This window comes from Galleria mellonella, unplaced genomic scaffold, assembly GCF_026898425.1.
Source record: "Galleria mellonella isolate WM207_F2 unplaced genomic scaffold, CSIRO_AGI_GalMel_v1 utg270, whole genome shotgun sequence".
Classification (NCBI taxonomy): domain Eukaryota; kingdom Metazoa; phylum Arthropoda; class Insecta; order Lepidoptera; family Pyralidae; genus Galleria; species Galleria mellonella.
In genome coordinates, this window is record NW_026442062.1 from 2611126 (window position 1) to 2631906 (window position 20781).

Below are 20781 nucleotides of genomic sequence, written 5' to 3' on the forward strand. Positions count from 1 at the left end.
ATTAATTCGATGTTTTTAATAGGTTTTAGTTTGTTATGTATGATTTAGAAAATAAAAATAGACGAAAAACAAGAATGTTTATTTTTAGCATAGTGTGTTGGCTTGAAAAATGTCGCATAAGCTTGGATGTTTCTTTAAAATTTTTTTAATTGATTGAAGTCTGGATTTGCTAAAGTCTTCTTTCGTTTTAGTTGTTCTGAAAAGAATTTATTTCAGTTTCAGAGAGAATAACCAACGAAAAGTACATTATGGCAAAAATGATTTAAGCAGCAGAAAATTTAAACACAAACTTAGAATAAAAATATATATAAAAATATAGGATATACTCGTAATAGAAAAACTAACACAGTATTATTTCCTTGACCAATTACTTGAAATCTATTGAACTCAATTCCACTATCGTAGAAGCATTCTTTTTTGATGTTATCCAATTCCTGCTTCACTGAAATTAAGTTTTCCACTGAAAAATAAAGTGCATGCAATAAAGATTATTATAATTTTGTAATGAGTCATATAGCCATAACAGGGTCATTTTTCATTCGAGTAATTCTCATAAATATCAGAATTACTGTTATAATACGACGATATTATTACAGGATCTTGAGCTGTTACTAAAATCGTGAGAAATGGTGTTATTGAAGAAACAAAAAAGTTTTAATAAAATTAATAAATAGATAACAAAGCAATATTTTTTTCTTTCTGTATATTTGTTTCGGCATCACGCAAAAACTACTCGACCAAATTGCATTCGGATTAAATTTTCGAATGGTGTTTCCTGTAGGCGTAATTTAAAATCTGGTATATGTTTTATGTTGGCATTATCTAAAAATGGTTTATTTAATTGATTTTTCTGCTGCTGAAATCCATGCTCATGAAATAACGAGCAAAAAGCCTGTAAATAAAAACTTACATCTAAATATTGCAGATGTGCTTGATGCAGGAGTAGGGCTAGGTGTCCTGCAAGTGCATGGTGGGAGAGACATCGAAATATTAGAAGTCTGAATTGCCACTCCCTCCACACTGGGTGTCCATTCAGCTAGTGGATACTCATCCAAGATGGATACTTCTTTCTCTTTTGTTTTCTTTTCAGATATTCGTTGTCTTAGAATTTCAAGTTGTTCTGAAAATTACATTCCATCAGTTTCATTCATTTATCAAAAAAATTTTAAAAATCTTTGACGGTATCAAGTAAGCGTGGCAACTACTGGCAAAACACGTCAAGACGGAGGCATATGTTCAAAATTTTTCATATGCTCCTATAAATATACTCATCATATCTGATGTAGGTATTAACAGTGTATCCTAAGTTTTTTTTTATACAACTTAGAATGGCGAACAAGCTGACGGCCCACCTGATGGAAAGTGGTAACCGTCGCCTATAGACATGAGCAGTACCATGGAAATAACAGAGTATACTGTTTCGGTCATGATATCCCCCATGTGTTGCCATTCCTGAGGACTCGGGTGTTATTCTTCTGTACCCTGTAAATTCACGTCATATCCCACCCTTCAAACCGAAACACAGCCATGCAAACACAACTGCCTCACGGTAGAAACACAAATGGGACAGAGGTATCCAAGCAAACGACTTTTGTACAAAGTCTCCCTCTGGTCTGGTCAGGTAAGGAAGTACTCACAATACTATAGTTGACATGTTCGAGTACTGTCAATGTTGTTTACATTGATGGTAATATGCTGTTTACTTTTTTGAAGAGTTTTTTACCTGGTGTGCAAACTTCATAATCGTCATAGGTCTGCTCAAAGTATGTGAAGGGGTTAGCCCTCATGTATGGCGGCAGAGTCCTAATGAATGAGTCTACTTGCATGCGCTGACATTTTTCCATTGGACATACCTGAATATATCAGATTTGTTGTTTATCAGTTGATATTTTTTATATGTCTTGGAATGAAGCTCTCTTAATGAGACAGATTGGTAGGGTATTATTTCGAATATACCACTTGAGGACAAATTGACCCTTTTCTTTATTTATCAATGGCATCACATCATATAAGATGTAACTACAACTGTATAATGGCGAGCAATGTATGAATTTGTATATAGACGGTTTTAATTTTCCGTGATGATATCGCAAATGTAAATCACGTAAACGCGTCTTAATATCTCTATATTATTATATTATGTACAACATATTTTAGTTTCCTATTAGGTATATCGTTACATAATTTTTTTACGTTGTCGTGCGTACTACGATAAACTATAAAAGTAAAAAATATTGCTTATAGACACGAACAGCAATGGATATCACAGAGTACATTATGTTGTTTATAATACTCCACATACATTGCAATTTTTTTCTAATTTGCGAGTACTGTAGTGCGTCCGTACCTAGTATTATCATACCCTCTTTCCTATTTTCTAATTGACTTACAGCCAAGTAAGCATTGTTGCTTGATGGTATAAATACAAACAGAACTAAGGTAGAAGTAGCCACCGATCCAGATAACTTTTTAAAAACTTTCTTATTGATAAATCTCTTTTTAAAATAGGGAGATTGTCAGCTTATGTTTTTAGGAGATGGAATAATATTTAAAAAGAAAAACTACTAGTATTTTCAGATTCGGTCACAATCAATGAATGTTATTTCTTATTTTATTTATAAAGATGAATCTAGATATGATTCTCCGAATATGATACACCAAAATATAAAAGTGGATGAAGAAAGAAAGAAATATGGTAAGGTATATGCCACTGACTCCTTGCCTATCCAAGGGATTTGAGAAACGGCTATTTACCTTTTCATAGTTAATTTTGTGATCGCGATCTGGCACGTGACTTCCTATAACTTGTAAACTGTCGTTGTGTATACTCCTAGAGAACAATAATATTTATAAGTAAATCCGGTATATATTTCTCTTTTCTTTGAACTTTTGGATTTTGGATAATTAAAAAAATAAATAGATACCACCACAAGACGAATTATAGAACGTTATTTAGTTATACATTAAGTAGAGCTTGTAGATACTAGACAACTTATCATCATCATTATATCAGCCCTTAATGGTCCACTGTTGAACATAAGCCTCCACCTTCGGGGGTTTTGCCAGTAGTTGCCACGCTTGGCAATCGCAATTAGGCTTTAGGAATGTTTAAGAGGGACGCTGCTGCCCATCCCTCGTCCTTCCTTAGTCGCCTCTAACGACACCCGCGGGAAAGAAAAGGGTGGCCCATTCTATGCCGGGATCTACACGGTTGCCATGTTTCGTACTATATCACTTGTTTTAGGGTATTTCTTATTAAATTTTTTTGTATTTAACAATATCTTACAATGTCTTATTATAAACACTTTTTTAATATTAGAGAGATTAAGATAATACCCAAGAGCTGACAGTGATTCGTCTTCTTCCTCTTCGTCGGTTGAGTTCACCTTTCTATATAGAAAAAAAAAATATATATATATATATATATATATATATATATATATATATATATATATATATATATATATATATATATATATATATATATATACAAGGGTGGGCTTATCTCTAAAAGATATCTCTTCTAGCCAACCCAATGCAGTTAGAGAGAAAATAATTATTAAAATATTATTACTAACTAAATAAGTAGACTATCTAGTTACTTCAGAAAACTATTGTCCTTGTATCTTGAATAGTGATGGTTATCATTTAGACACCTACATAGTAACGTGTATTATAGTTACACTACTAAGGTTTTTACCTATTAAAAAACATTTACATGTACATTTATATTATATATAAAAAATAGGAATATTGATTGAGATGGAAATATTAGATGATATGCTAAAATATAAAAGAGTCTCTTAAAAAACGGATTATGAATACTGTATTAACTACATAAAGAGACATATGTTATATACCTAATATTTTATATACTTATAACTTTAAATATAATAAACTTTGTATTATTATAATATTATGATTACGTACGTTGACGTAATTACTTACTAATTACCTAATTTATTATTCATTAGCGTATCATTTTTGTCAATAGTTCTCATTTAGTCATTAACTATCTATTAACTATACTAGCAATTTAGCATTCCTTTATTGGTTTTGGACATAAGTACTAGTTCGATGTAAAATGAATTAGTTGTTATTTTATACTCTAATGTGAAACACCTATTGACAATATTTTTTTTTTTTAAATAAGTTTTTTATTCGCTATGTATTACCTACGAACTTAGCGCTTACTAAACTAGCCAAATTCAAAGTGGCTTTTCCTGTGACGTGTGTTGTTGTTTGGTGAAAAAGTGCTTAGTGAGCTGGCATAATGTAAGCAATCGTTGAGAGTAGAACAATCTCTTTTCGGTTGGTCGCGAATTCGATTTTATGGATTATATTGTTCCTGTTTTCGGTGTAATCGCACAGATGGTGTTGGTGTGATGATGCCATTTAAATCGTAGCGGTAGAAATATGGACCAATTCATCAAAGTGAAAGAGAAATTACACGTATAGGTATGTATCATTATTTTTTATATTACTATATTTTTTATTATTTACTTAAGTTCTGGATCTGTTTTCGCCACCTCCTCAGATGGCTCGTTATCACAGCTTTCAATCATGGATGTCTGTTAATAAAATATATGTTTAGTATGTTCTTGAAATGCTATTTATTTTTAATAAGTACTTTATCCAGAGCGATCTTGTCCCGAACTAAATGGACCTTGTATTATTGGTATTAGATAACTTATAGAATTATTATTTTTTGTAAATAAAAACTGTGTATGCATGTATGTATCAGTCGTTAACTGTCTACTGCTGAACATAAGTTCTCAATCAAGGTTTTGCTGTAGTTGTCACGATTGATAGGTGGATTGGCAACCGCATTTAGGCTTTTAGTGATATTTAAAGAGGAACAATGTCCCCATTTTTTTTATCATAAGTTTCTTTAATTGCCTTTTACGACACCCACGCGAAAAGAATGGGTAGCCTATTCTATGCCGGGACCACAAACATAGTCATGAATGCAAATATTTCTATTATTCGGGTTCGAACTAGCGACCATCGGAAGGTGAGGCATTGTGTTAAACCGTTACACCAACAAACATGATCAGCCATGGGTAATACTATTTGGTAGTTAAAAAATTTAGCTTGTATGTGATAGGTATTTTATTTTATACCAAGAATTAATCTTACATTGTATAATACAAATAATACTTTACCTTTCTTTGTCCAATGTTCAGAACAACTTTGTTGTTATTAGTATGACGATGTTTTTCACGCTGTCAAAATATATATATTTTATAATAATATACGAGTACATAGTTAGTTACACATACATGTCATCATCATGATATCAGCTGTTAATTGTCCACTGCTGAACATAGGCTTGGAGGGTTTGCCAGTAGTTGCAACGCTTGGCAGTTAGGCTTTGGTGATGTTTTAAGAGTAACGCTGCTTCCCATCACTCAGCCATTAAGTTCCCTTTGTCGCTTTTTACGACATCCACGGGAAAGGAATGGGTGGCATTCTATGTCGGGACCACACGGGATAAAATGCATCTACTCGTACCTATATATACAAATTTAAATTTAAAAAACCTAGAAAGTACAATATTGCTTGAAAAAGTTAATAAAATTCAACAAAACAAATTATTCAAAATGCCTTTGATTAACCCACTAGAAATTATTTATAGTCTTGAAAATAGATATCTATTTATTTATTTTATTTATATATGTATAGATTTAACATAAAAAATTAAATTTTGATAGTCATGTAATATAGGCGTATAATAATATTATGAATATTATGTATTACGTATAATATGTTGAAAACACAGCTGAAAACTCCGCTTGTGCCCTGGGGTAGGTATCAGACAATTCTGGATATAGCACGCACGACCCACCTGTTCGTCTCTTAAATTCGCCTATTCCGATGATTTGCTCCTTTGATGTTATATATATTTGTATATATCCCTGTTTATCTATATCCCAACAATATATATTTGATTTATTGTAAAAACATATCTATTGCAAAAAATTGCAGGATTCTTGACTAATCATTAATATCATCGTACCTTCATTGTATAAATAGAAAAAGTTGGCCCGTTTTTCTCGAAGCATTTTTTTGGAGACACTATATAATCTAAGTATTATACATATAAACAAATATTTAATAACCAGTTTAGTAGTAGAGGCAATCTCCATAGAGTCTCTGGCGCCCAGTAGTGTCGCTTTCGTCACAGGCTCGGTCACGTTGGATGTACTAGTATATAAATAATCACGTGTCAGAATATACATGATGAAGATGTTAAAATATTGAAGATGGAATATTGTAAAAATGTTTAGATGTTCAGATGTTTGTATATCAATCAAAATTGAACGGTTGAAATTTTTCGTACATAGAAAAACAGAGTATTGTTACATGGACTCCAATTAATGTGGACAAAGTCGCGGGATTTAGCTAGTATTTTTGGACCTTTTATATTATGTAATTCGATATAGTGAGCATACGGTTCGTATAATACGTTCTAGAGTTCTGATGTGTATAATCAAATCACTGTATCTTTGAAAAACTCATTTCGTATAAGGGTCATTCCATTTGAAATCGTCTAATCGGCAAAGCTGACCCATTTTAGATTTTAGTGTAACTTTGAGGGACTCTTCTCTAGGGTTCCTAAGAATGAAATTTACACGAATTTGATTTTTATAAGCGCTTGATTCCGCGCATTTAAATAAAATCTTCAAAATATCGATTTTTTTTAGTTTAATTATCTTTTCCTCAAAGTTTTTTCTTTTTGAAGATTATTCCATTATTGAACCGTAATTCTTAGGTGAATAGATAGTAGTTTAAGTATACCAAATAATAATTTGCTCAATAAATACCTACCATTAGCGACAGCGTGCTGAAAATGAGTGTTTTTTAGTCATTTTTCGTGAATTTTAAGGGACTCTAGTGTCTTAACTGTTTGGAGTTAACAACTTCTGGTCGGCAGGAATTAAGTACACATATCATAGATAAAATTCAGCCATTGATCGACTTGAGCCGCACACTCTTTATGGAAGATAACTTTGTTTGAAGTTTTGAAATTTTGAAAAATCGCATTATTCAGCCTATAAAATGAATGTGTCTACTGCGAGATAAAATTCTGAACTTCTCAGAATCTTTTGTTCTAACCTTCAACTTTGGACGACTGTATCGCTTGTTTTGTTATTTTAATGTTTAGTGCATGTCCCAGCCGTTTTTTGACAGCAAAAATCACGTATTTTTTTTATTTTTACTGATATTATTGATTCTGATATATGTGAAGAAAGCGATTTATCATCTGAAATTAATTTTAAACAATGGGTTTCTACTGATCGTTGCAATTTAATAACTGTAGTCAAGACCGTCGATGATTTCAAAGATGACTTGAAGATACAATTGACAGGGTTAAAATCTCATCATTTTATTTCAAAAAAACAATCTGAGTACTTGAAAAATTTAAAAGACTATTCAGAGTGTATAGCATTAGTTGATTTCTCTGAAAATTATTCATTCATGGTGCAAGATGAAGTACAAGCTTTTCATTGGACAAATAATCAAGCTACTCTACATCCTTTTGTGATTTATTTTAAAGAAGACGGAGTGCTGAAGGTAAAAACTTTATGCGTGATAAGTGATTATCTTACTCACAATACAGTATTATTTTACGCGTTTCAAAAAATTTTTCTTGATTATGTCAAAAACAGCCATTCGGAGTTTAAAAAAATTTATTACTTTAGTGATGGAGCAGCTGCTCAATACAAGAATAAGAAAAACTTTATAAATATATGTCATCATGAAGCAGACTTTGGACTACAGGTAGAGTGGCATTTCTTTGCCATTTCTCATGGAAAAAGTCCATGTGATGGAGCAGATGGTACAATCAAAAGGTACGTGAGAAAAGCAAGCTTGCAGCGAACTACAGATCATCATATTTTGACTCCAGTAGCCATGTATGATTTTTGTTCTAATAAAATTTCTGGCATTAAATTCTTTTATGTATCAAGCCAAGACGTGGAAGCTGCTGAAACGTTCTTATCTGAACGATTTATAAATATAAATACAATTAAAAATACGAGATGATATCATAGTTTTATACCAATTTCTCAAAATCAACTGGAAGCGCGGAGATACTCGGCTTCCGATAATTTTGATATTGTTAATATTGTAAGACCAAAACGTCAATTGTTGAATAAAAAAATAATTTTCCAGTTAAATTTGTTTACAGTAACTGTCTTTTCCAGTAACTATTACTTCTGAAGATAATTTTATACTTAATATATCCATAATTCGATTGAATCTGTAAAAATCTTTTCACATTCATATTTATTTTTGTTCATAATTTATTTCAAAACGTCTAGTAATAAACTGTAAAGATAAAAGTACCTGTGGATCAATAAAAAGGTAAGACATGATATTTATAAGTGGAAAGAAATAAAAAAAAAAACTAAATTTATAATGATTATAATATAAAAAAAATTTACGTGATTTTTGCTGTCAAAAAACAGCTGGAACATGCACTAAACATTAAAATAACAAAACAAGCAATGCAGTCGTCCAAAGTTGAAGGTTAGAACAAAAGATTCTGAGAAGTTCAGAATTTTATCTCGCAGTAGACACATTCATTTTATAGGCTGAATAATGCGATTTTTCAAAATTTCAAAACTTCAAACAAAGTTATCTTCCATAAAGAGTGGGCGGCTCAAGTCGATCAATGGCTGAATTTTCTCTATGATATGTGTACTTAATTCCTGCCGACCAGAAGTTGTTAACTCCAAACAGTTAAGACACTAGAGTCCCTTAAAATTCACGAAAAATGACTAAAAAACACTCATTTTCAGCACGCTGTCGCTAATGGTAGGTATTTATTGAGCAAATTATTATTTGGTATACTTAAACTACTATCTATTCACGTAAGAATTACGGTTCAATAATGGAATAATCTTCAAAAAGAAAAAACTTTGAGGAAAAGATAATTAAACTAAAAAAAATCGATATTTTGAAGATTTTATTTAAATGCGCGGAATCAAGCGCTTATAAAAATCAAATTCGTGTAAATTTCATTCTTAGGAACCCTAGAGAAGAGTCCCTCAAAGTTACACTAAAATCTAAAATGGGTCGGCAACAATTTTTTTTATTTTTAGACGATTTTAAATGGAATGACTCATAATTCAAATAAAATAAGCTGTTTTTCTTTCTAAATTAAAATGAGATTTTTAATGAACGGCAAATGAAGCATATATTGCACTATGTGTGATTTTAGTAAAACAATCATCATTTTTTATAGTTACTGACGAAAACTTGTTACGGTGGAGTAATTTGATAAAAATAATTATAATTCTATAATAACTACATACTGAATCAAGTTATAGGGTATTACTGTAATAAAATATGTTGGAGATTTATATAATACTTTATTTAGTTGTATGTGTGTACGCATTTGTATATGTCTCTCTCTTTCTGTGTATGCATGTGCGTCTCTGTGTCTGTGTCTTTCGAATGAAAAAAAATCACGGAAAAGGAGACCTTTATGCATCTCACTAAAACAAATGCTAACTGGCAGGTACAATCTATCGGGAGCGTGCTTCAAGTTGTAATGAGATTTTACGGGATTATAACTCATTATATAAATTTTTATTACTTCGTTATATTAATTTGAAAACGAATTTGAGAGTTTATGACATGTTTGTCGATCAAGTGCAGATAGGTTTTTGTTATTTGCTGCGAAATTTGCCTTCAGTACTGAAACGAATGCTTTGTCTTTTCTATATCCTAAAATGTGTAAAAAAAATATCTTGTAGACTTAAATTTTTTTTTTTTCATTTCAAGATATTGTGATGGCGAGAAGATGTTGGAATAGTTTTAAAACAGTTTTGTATCTATTCATGTGTCTCGATAAAAAATCGTGTTGACTCTATCAATTGGCTTCAGCACTGGTGCCAAATATCTATTCTTAGATATCCAGGTATCTTTTTCAATAAAAACAATACATACAACAAAATATAGGACAAGAAAGGATTTTTTTGTTTTAGTCACTTCTGTAGCAACACTATTTTTATAACTCTTTTTTTCATTGATATAATTTCTGCATTTTCTTGGGCGGCAAAGAATAAAGTAACAATCTATTAAGTCGACTGGTTTGTTTGTTGTTGTACACAAATAACAGAGCATTCTGTTTGTTACAAGATGTATCTAACTATATCTAAAAATATCTGCTGATAGTTAATGCCATTTCTTTCAATTTACAATGTACTGTTAATACTTCAAGGTTGTGTCAACTAAAATAGATTTTTCTCACAAATATCAAAAAGTTCTTTTTCCTTATCGCAAACCATAGCACGAAAAGCCCTGCTGCTGATCAGGGCTACATTTCTCCATTGGATCCTGATCTAGGTCTTTAGCTCCAATAGTTACAAGTAATTACTCACAGTAAATTCTTCTAAATCCATATGTTTCCAGGTTTTTATGGATTATAGATTCACTCAAAGTATGAAAAGGACTTATGTCGCACCTACAGGTCTCGGTATTCTGTGTGATTAACTTACTAAGTTGCTCAGTATTATGATTTTGTCGGGTTTTTTCTTAATTAAACTAATTGATTCATATTGGACGATATTACCCTTGTATTACTTTGTATGACAATATTATTTTCGGCAGCATTTACTGACAATTTATTACTAACTACACATAACGTATTTTTTGCTAAGCATATAATTCGCGAGCAATGTTAATAAGGAAACTAAATTAAATTGTGCATCAATTAACTGATGATACATTTAATGTTTGTATATGACTTTATACTCAAGCAATATTCGTATTTATTTATCTCGCTCACATTTACGAATAACGCGTAATGCTAACGCTAACACGGCAAGGCACTGTATGGTTTTAGTTGCAATTTAAATTTAACGTATTTTCCCATCTTGAGCCTTGCGTGTATATACAAACAGTGTCATATTTCAAAGATGTATTTGCTTCATTTACGCTTTTATTTTAATAAAAGTGGATGAGGTTATTTGAAGAAGCTTTCAAAAATGGATTGATTCCTATTACGACAAAATACTGTAATTTGCAGTGTATTGACTCTACACGGCAGAGTTAATTTCATATTTGCGACCAATGCTGATTTATGAATATTGTTGCTTGTTACACAGTGCTATCTAGTCCTAAAACAGTAGTCCTTGGATCTCTCTTTGCATCAAACTCGACGTTGGATGACGGGGAGAAACCACCACCGACCATCCCGCGTTGTAAGAGCTCTATGCCGGAAGTTAAATTCACGCAAAGATCAGTGCGTAGAGCACTTCTCTCCCTTGAAATCCATAAGTCGAGTGGGTCCGATGGCATTCCTCCAATTGTGCTTAGGACGTGCGCACCAGAGTTGGCTCCGGTTCTTACGCGTCTTTTTCGGCTCTGTTACTCATCAGGTATAGTCCCAAAGTTTTGGAAGACTGCTTTGGTGCATCCGATCCCTAAAAAAGGAGACCGCTCAGATCCAGCTAACTATAGGCCCATAGCTATCACTTCCTTATTCTCGAAAGTCATGGAATTAGTTATTAACTATCAACTGCTCCGGTACCTAGAGGATCGCTAGCTGATCTCAGATCGCCAGTACGGCTTTCGGCGGGGACGCTCGGCTGGTGATCTCTTAGTTTATTTAACACATCGATGGGCGGTGGCAATCGAGAATAAGGGAGAGGCCTTAGCTGTTAGTCTGGATATTGCGAAAGCCTTTGATCGGGTGTGGCATAGGGCACTAATCTCAAAACTACCTTCATTTGGGTTGCCTGCGAGATTGTGCAGTTGGGTCGCCAGTTTTCTCAAGGAACGTAGCATTAAGGTCGTAGTCGACGGAGCATGCTCTGACTTAAAACCTGTGAATGCTGGTGTCCCGCAAGGCTGTGTACTATCTCCGACACTGTTTCTTCTGCATATCAATGATATGTTACAGATCAGTGATATCCATTGTTATGCAGACGACAGTACAGGAGATGCATTATATACCGGTCATGCAAAGATCTCGCGGGCACATACCGATGAGCTCCGGAACAGACTTGTGTCTGAAATCGAAACTTCACTCGATAAAGTTTCGATCTGGGGTGAACGCAATCTTGTTCACTTTAACCCTAAGAAGACACAAGTCTGCGCGTTTACCGCAAAAAAGACACCGTTTGTCGTATCTCCTCACTTTCAGGGCACTTCCCTCGATAATAAGTCGAGTCTGGGGATTCTTGGCGTCGATATATCTAGCGACGTCCAGTTTTGCGGTCATTTGGAGGAAAAAACTAAGATAGCTTCCAAAAAGTTGGGGGTACTCAATAGGGTGAGACGGTATTTCACGCCAGAAAACCGCCTGAAATTATATAAAGCTCAAGTGAGGCCACACATGGAATACTGTTCTCACCTGTGGGCAGGAGCGCCACAGTACCAACTCCTTCCGTTAGACCGCATTCAAAGTCGGGCAGCTCGAATTGTTGACGATCGGCGTCTTACTGTCCGGCTCGACCCACTGAGACTGCGTAGAGATGTTGCATCTCTGTGCATCTTCTACCGAATTTATCACGGGGAGTGCTCTGAAGAATTGTTCGGATTGATACCTGCTGCAGATTTTCACCATCGTACAACCCGCCATAAACTAAAATTTCATCCCAACCATCTGGACGAGTGGCGGTCCTCCACCGTGCGTTTTTCAAGGCACTTTCTCCCACGCACAACCACTCTTTGGAATCAACTTCCAGCAGCAGTATTTCCGAACCGATACGACAACATAACCTTCAAGAAAAGAGCATATTCCTTTTTAAAAGGCCGGCAGCACACCTGCAATGCCGTAGGTGTTGTGGGTGACCATGGGCGGCGGTAGTCACTTACCATCAGGTGAGCCGCATGCTCGTTTGCCCCCTGTGTTGTAAAAAAAAAAAAGTACAAACTCTATTCTGTAGGTATTATCAGTACAAGACAATTGACAGACCTCTACATTACCGACGAATTTCGAGAGAACACAAATATAATAAGATAGTTAAAAGTATAATTATAAGATCTTACCCAATATCTATACTTATAATTAATCTGTAGAGAGGTCAATTCTGTACATGAAATATATTTCCAAAATAACTATCAGGATAAATGTCATTGTCATTTTTACATTTTAAAAAGTGGCCATTAAGGCTGCATATGCGACGGAAGCTTGAAAATGGAGTAACTTCTCCCGTTTTTCCAACATTTCCCTTTACTGCTCTGCTCCTATTGATCGTAGCGTGATGAAAAGTATACTATAACCTGCCCGGGAGTATGACGAATAATTGTACCAAGTTTCGTTAAAATACGTCGAGTAGTTTTTGTTTCTATAACGAACATACAGACAAAAATTTTACTGATTGCATTTTTGGCATCAGTGTCGATCACTAATCTCCCCCTGATAGTTATTTTGGAAATATATTTCATGTACAGAATTGACCTCTCTACAGAGTTATTATAAGTATAGAAGATTAATAACGACTTAAATATCGTACACTTTATCAGTGGCATTTTCTTATTTCCAACAAACTAGTTATGCATATTACAAACATTTAATTCGTTTTAGAAACTTAATAACGTTCGATAACAATGTAAATAGAGGAAGCTTTAATGGACAATGATCAAATGACCTTCCTAACTTCTAAAGACAATAAATGGTAAACAAAATATTCATAAATAAAGATTTTATTATACGCACAATGGCCCAAATGAGAGGCTAAGTGCGGAAAATGGAGTCCCTTTCACATTCACACATTCACATGTACTCTTAGCTTTCTCAAATTGATAGTTACATTTTTATTCGTTTTTAAAATAAGTTAATTGTGCTGCCCTCCTAATATGGTAGGTAGATGTAGGAAACAATAAACAATAATATGTCACAATGCGACTCACACGATCACCCGCCCGGACGTCACCCCGAGGAGTAGCCAGAGAATATATATATACAGATATTTGTCATAATTTATTCGCAAGTAATTCAATTTAATTTCTTAGTTAATTAAATTTATTTATTTAAGTTCCTGAAATAATGTTAATACCGAAATCGCTTTTCTTTGAAACCACCATCTTATAAACTACCATTGTAAATTATACCATACTTTTGAAATTATTTGCTTATTATATTTGTTATATTAATTTTTATAACCTCATACTATTTGGCAACTTGCTTGTCATCATCTTCCTACCCTTATCCCAATCATTTGGGGTCGGCGTAATATGATTTTATCCATATTACAAAAAGATTTGGTTTTTAGTTTTACGATCGGCCACCTGCCTGACGTCAACCCTCTTTGGGAACGCTTTTGTTGGTGGTTTCCGCCACCTACGGTATGGGGGAAAGGATTGAGGAAAAAAGGAAGGGAACGTTGGTAATACGTAAAGGACATTGATGAATGAGAGGGATTTTATCTGGGAAAGGAAAGGGCAGAAAGAAAGGGGAAGACACTGCAGTTGCGGAAAGGACTGGGACACTGCAGCGGCTCGGGAGGCCGGGGTCGCATACCCGTATGCCCTTATTCTAGAATCGGACAGATTTCTAGAAAAAAACACAGCTGACAACTAGTTTGTATTTATAAAAATTTTTATTCTATATAGTTTAAATTTTGTTTATAAATGCAACAGCTAATTTTTTTTGCTCATTGTTCTTAGTTGAATTCTGTATTAGCTAACAATATCATAAAAAAAGACTATTTAAAAATGCTTAAAATTAAGTTTATTTTAATACAAATCTGATAATAAATAGATTTCTATTTATTATGTGGAATTCAGCACGATGATTTCCAGGGGGACCACGTGGAGGTCGACCTGACAGGGTATATTGCTAGCAATGGGATTGGTAGTCCGCATTACTAACAATCCCTTTCCCCTCCTATCACAAAGAGATTACCAGTACATTGTCGGTATTAATATTTTTTTTTACAATACAGGTAAGTCGCATGTAATTTTAACGATTATTAAGTATGGTAAATATTACTTACATAATTTTTAATATGGACCCCATGTTACCACGAATATCAACACTAGTCATTCGGCGTGTCGTAATAGACTGTAATTAAAATAATTTATTTTAATAAATTACATTTAATTAGGTTCAATTTAGTTAATTAGGTAATTCAATTAGGAACATATTTTTATAGGTGTATTAGGTCATATTGAGACACGTAAACAACAGACATTCATTTTCTGAAAAAAAAATGCAGTTTTATGTAACTTGCTGTAATAAACGATGCACTTGATGAAAAGTAGTAACTTTTCTCACTAGATACGAATACTACTATAGACATCACAGAGTACGAGTGGAACAAGGTTGTTTAAAGATGAAAATGGAAAAGGACCAGCCCTATCGGTTGGAATAGAGGAAATCAATGTATTCTTTGACTACTTTTGTATATACAGTCTTCTCTTTATGTTTAAATGATTTTTTTTTATATGTAACTTAAACGGTTTTACTAATTGTGTTTGATGTCGTCTTAATCGTGATAATGTTATGTACAGACTATATGCTTACCATAAATTGTGAATAATTGTAAAGTTTGGCAGCTGGGATTATTGTAATACGGTTATGTCTCTCGCTTACTTCAATATACTCGTATTGTATCTACTAACCGTGTTCGATACTCGTTCCTGAGTTTGCACAGCTTGACACTCCCACTTGCCAGCCTCTGAGAGCCTTTTCACATAATCGTCTTTTATTACATCAGCATTTGGGCATGATGCCATGACGTACATATCGTTGAAGGCTAAAGGATTAAGAGCATCACAAGTCTATTATTAAACTATTAAAAGAAATAAAAATTTAAATCCTTAGGGATTAAGGTTACTATTAGCAGTGTAATTAGACGTAACTATTTGTTGATAGTTGCTGATGTGAATGCGGCCATAAGAATAAATAGTCCTTATTCGTATGACGTATCACATAATATGTCTACATTTATCTGATCATATTATATTAGAATCCGACATGTAGGTTATTACTCGGATTAATTTGATTTGTTAGTGGTATTTTCATTATCGGAGATTTACATTTGTTTTGATTACTCAGGGCTTTAACTCCAACAAGAAGTAATACTCATAGTCATAAATGAAAGTGTTAAAATTGCTTGCTACTGCTTTATACTTGTTGGGCACAGTGGACAAGAGCTTATGTAAAGGGAATTGTATCACGGATAAAATTACCATCATCTGTGTAGGTATTAAGGGTTGGTAACTTTACCGTATTCCTTCCACTTTTTAGGGGCAGTCTTGGTAGCTTTCACAGCTCTGAGTACCTCTCGTCTCCGCGGTGGCTGAAAATCAGCCATGTCCCCAAACATGACAAATGGTCGACAATCATCGTCCAATCGTCCCCACCATGTTTTGTTGTCATGTGGTTCTGAAATAATGATTTACATTCATCATCTTCATATTAGCCCCTAACTGTCCATTGCTGAACATAGGTCTTCCCTTTGGGGAGTTTTGCCAATAATTGCCACGCTTAGTACCGGAGTCGGCAACTGCAGTTAGGTTTTGGTGACGTTTTAAGAGGGATGCTATTCGTTATCCTTAGATAATTAAGTCGCTTTTTATGATACCCATGGTAAAGTTTGTAATAGGTACAATAAAAAATACTTAACTTGATTAGAAAATTCTTTCTCCACTAGAAAGTTATGTTATCAGCAACTAATATAGGGGTTTATATACATATTATATATTTCAAAAAATACGAAATTTACTTATGCTGCCGTACGAACCGACCTTTTTATTATTATTGCTTTTTTTTTAAGTTCAAGCATTCATAAAACCGGATGAATAATTCTTAAAATTAAATAACTACCAATTACTTTATCCGTGTTATTTGATTGATCTTCATCTTCATAAGTACAAGGGTCTTCATCAGAATTGTCTATCACTGGTGTTTTAGTCTCCAGTAGATGTGGCAGGTCAAAGAAGTACTGGTTCGATTCCGGCGTTTTACCTCCATAGTGATAAACGTAGGATTGAAACTGGTTGAAAATATTATTAGTCAGAGACTTTTATATAGTACTTTCGTTATTTTCTTTAAGTAAAGGTTGAAGTCTCACAATTTAATACATAATAAAACTTAACATTATTCATTTGCTTATACATATATATATTATTACTAGCTGACCCGGCAAACATTGTTCTGCCATATAAATTAGGAATTGGGATACCCTATTTACCTAGAGGTATGAAATATACTTTACGAACTATCTCATATCTACAAAATATCATAAAAAAATCATAAAAATCGGTCGAGCCGTTTCGGAAGAGCGCGACCACAAACAACATGACACAAGATTTTTATATATATAGAATTATTATTATATAATATATGTTTGTACATATATTTATTGACAATTTCTCTATGTTTATTTTCTTATTATTCTATTTACTTCGTATTTACACTAAGTTCTTTTTTTTCTTGGACCTTTCCTGCGCTGGATTAACCGCTAATCATTTTTTCTCTCATTGCACTGGATTGGCTGGAAGAGATATCTTTCAGAAATAAGCTCACCCTTTCTAACAAGTTGTTAAATTAATCGTTGTATATTTGATATTATACCTGTGTGTGATAATAATGATGAAGAGTCAGAATTAGGTCAGTCGGTACATCGTGACAAATTCGTCAGGTATTAACTACGATGGTTGCCAGGGGGACTAAAAAGGTATTTAAATGAAATGGCAAATAAGCTGATGGTTTTCTTGATGGAAAGTGGTAACCCTCACTTATAGATAAGCGGTAGGCATCATGAACATTACATAATACTCTGTGATGTGTTCTCAATTTTACTGATAACCTCATTGACTATTTTCTTCATCTTTTCCCGCCATTCGTGGTCAACCCTCGCGGCAGTCTTGTATCCTCTAGACAGATTCAGGATCAGAGATTGGCCTTCTTTCAGTATCTCTTGTAATGCACGAATGTAGTTTGTATATTCTGGATATTATTAATATCATAATTGGAGCTAATTATTCAGAAAATAACCATCTCTTGTATGTAGACCATCACATTAGAAGTGAGTGTTTTCTGCATAACTAGTTAAAATTAGTAGACAAGTACCTACCTATTTAATTAAATTTAATAGTTGGCGGCTGTCTTTTGTCTGCTCTACGTATTTGTATCTATAGATATTAATTTTCTGGCAGGCGTCAGCCGACCATAAATATATATCTACTTAGCTTCATATTTTAATTGATCGAAAATGGTAACGTACCCTGTTAAAAACACTATAAACATAATGAAGCAAGGAAACTAAGGAAATAATTACATATATTTCTTTAGTAAGATACTCTATCTATGACTCTATGCAGATAGATGTTGTAATCAAAGTTCGCTTTCATCATTTAAGTAACTGATTAGTTGATTAGCATTATTTTGTTTAATTCCGCTATCATAATTATTTGTGCTATTGCAAATATATTTATAATTCTAATCAACTAAACAGTAATATGAAATTTCACAAAATAATACCTAGTTCAATAAAATATTGAAGTAATGTTTTGGTAATAATTACTTGGTTAGTACTCTGAACGTAAAAGATGGACACTATTTAAAAGCAATATATTAAATTTAAAGATTGTTATTTTAGATTCATATGTGTTTTATATATTTTTTTACACTAACAACTTGTTTGTTACAACTGGTGTTTATTTATTGGCTGGCTTGGCGAGACTAATATGAGCAAAAATATGATATTGTTAAAATGGAGGTCTAAATGACCTATTGTAATGGAAGTTTAAAACCATATGAAAATTTCAACTTAAACATTTAATTGTTAGAAAATATCGAATGATAGTTTTTCGTTGAAACTAATTTGACCTTTATGAATGTCAAGTGTAAAAAAGAGATAACACAGGTCTGTATAAAAGGCCTTTGTAAAAGGCCGGCACACCTGCAATGCCGCTGATGTTGTGGGTGATCATGGGCGGTGGTAGTCACTTGCCATCAGGTGAGCCACATGCTCGTTTGCCCCCTGTGTTGTAAAAAAAAATCTGTAAGGGGTAGTTGCTGTTTTCTTCTTTTTTTAAAACCACCAATAGCGACGAAATATAAATTTTTGAATTCAATATTTTATAGGCTTTTGTTCTTTTTGTTACCAGTAATATTTTTTTTGTGTGGAATGGAGGATTGAGCAAAAAATATAAGAGCTAGTTTTGAGAACTTCGTCGTTTACTTTAAGTTGTGCTTGCCTTCAATAAGACTCAATTTCTCAAGTTTACTTTTCCTGCGTTCGGAACACATCACGAACATTAAACCAGCAAAATTTTTGCATTCCAGTTGGGTCTGTAGCGCTTTTATTTTTTCTTGTCTTTCTCTATATGCTTCTCGTAGCATATACGATGAACGAATTTGTTCATTCCTATAAAAATACAGTGTTGGTAAAGATTTAACTGCATTAATAACAAAATACACACCATATTATTTACTAATGGCAACGCAAGAGAAGCTCTATGAGCGACACAGTATGATCTGTGATGTTCATGGTGCAAGGCAATGGTTGTCACTGGTTCCATTAGGTGAGCCATCGGCTTGTTTGGACTTCTAAGTATCATAAAAAAAAAAAACAATAAACATTAATGTTTGGCATAAACTTTCCATTCGGCATTTGTCCTCTATTACTGTTATAGTGAATTTTATACTAATGCACGTGGCAAACACAAGGTTTTGCTGAACATAAAAATGTTCAGTGATGTTGAACATAAATGTGCATCAAATATGCATCTAGAGGTGAACTTATCATTATTAGAAGAATTACGTTCCCGGAAACACGTCGGTATCAAACCTCATTATGTTATTTTAGTGTCGGTTATGGTTCGCCAATAGGAACTTAGGACTTTTGTATAGGGTTTTTATATCGGGTTAGTTTTAAAAGATTAAACTATAATAATACATACCTACTACTGGCTATTTTCTACTAACCATGGTGATTATGAGGATGAATAATGATATTTTTACATTGTTAGTAAATGGTGGTTAAACTTAAAATTCAAAAGTGCGAAATTAGTAACCAAACAATAGACGCACCAGAACAATGGACGCATTTTATCAATGGTTAAAACATTTAATATTATTATGGTAATTTCAAGTAAAGTACTGGGATCAGAGGAAATAATAGTAATATTATAATTTTTTAATTTTGGTTGTACTACGTAGAAATAAGTATTAGACAAATTAATAAATAAAAGTAATTCGATCTTCTAGGATTTTTTCAGACTTATAAGAATCAAATAAAATTTTAACTTACATACGAGTAGGTACTCGTGTAACTTCATAAAACACATGTATCTATACCGATTTTTAAACTTACTGTAATATGTAATCAAATTTTTCTTTTAAAGAATTCATTTCTTTTTTCAAATGTCGTTGAAATTCGGCACGTAACTGTTGTTCTTTTTGATCTATCAGCTTTTCCAAGTTTTCTGTATTGATTTTCCCATTTAAACTATTTAAAGTTTCTTTATATGTGCAGTCGCCACATGGATCCTTATAAGTGTTATTTTTTGTTATTATTTTTGATGTAGCATCAATATTAAAAGAAGAAACTTTTAGAGAACATTGCTCTTCCCGTATGACTTCTAAACATTCTGCATTATTCACCTCTGTCTGTTCGTGACTTGAATTTTGAGACATCTAAAAAAATATTATATGTAAGCGAAAGACTTTATGCATTTTCATGCAATTTTTTTTCTTAATGTAGTGTAAATTATAACGTAATAAATAATAACTACAATTCTCTACAATTAGAATCTATTATTTACATATTCTACAAAGAAAATAATTGCTTAAACAAGACAGATTGA

At 33.1% G+C, this 20781-nt stretch overlaps 1 protein-coding gene across 1 annotated transcript; it reads right to left on the reverse strand.

The window, feature by feature from the left end:
• Positions 1–84: 84 nt before the first annotated feature.
• On the reverse strand, positions 85–20613 carry LOC113514484 (uncharacterized). The gene is made up of 15 exons (XM_052895279.1): positions 20289–20613; positions 19171–19340; positions 17778–17917; positions 16793–16961; positions 16193–16351; positions 15586–15719; positions 14958–15025; positions 6123–6207; positions 4504–4571; positions 3337–3390; positions 2755–2830; positions 1724–1853; positions 911–1120; positions 346–460; positions 85–196 (listed from the first exon to the last, which is right to left on the reverse strand). The coding sequence occupies exons 1-15, from the start codon at positions 20609–20611 to the stop codon at positions 85–87; spliced, it is 2013 nt and encodes a 670-aa protein (XP_052751239.1). The 5' UTR covers positions 20612–20613.
• Positions 20614–20781: the final 168 nt, after the last annotated feature.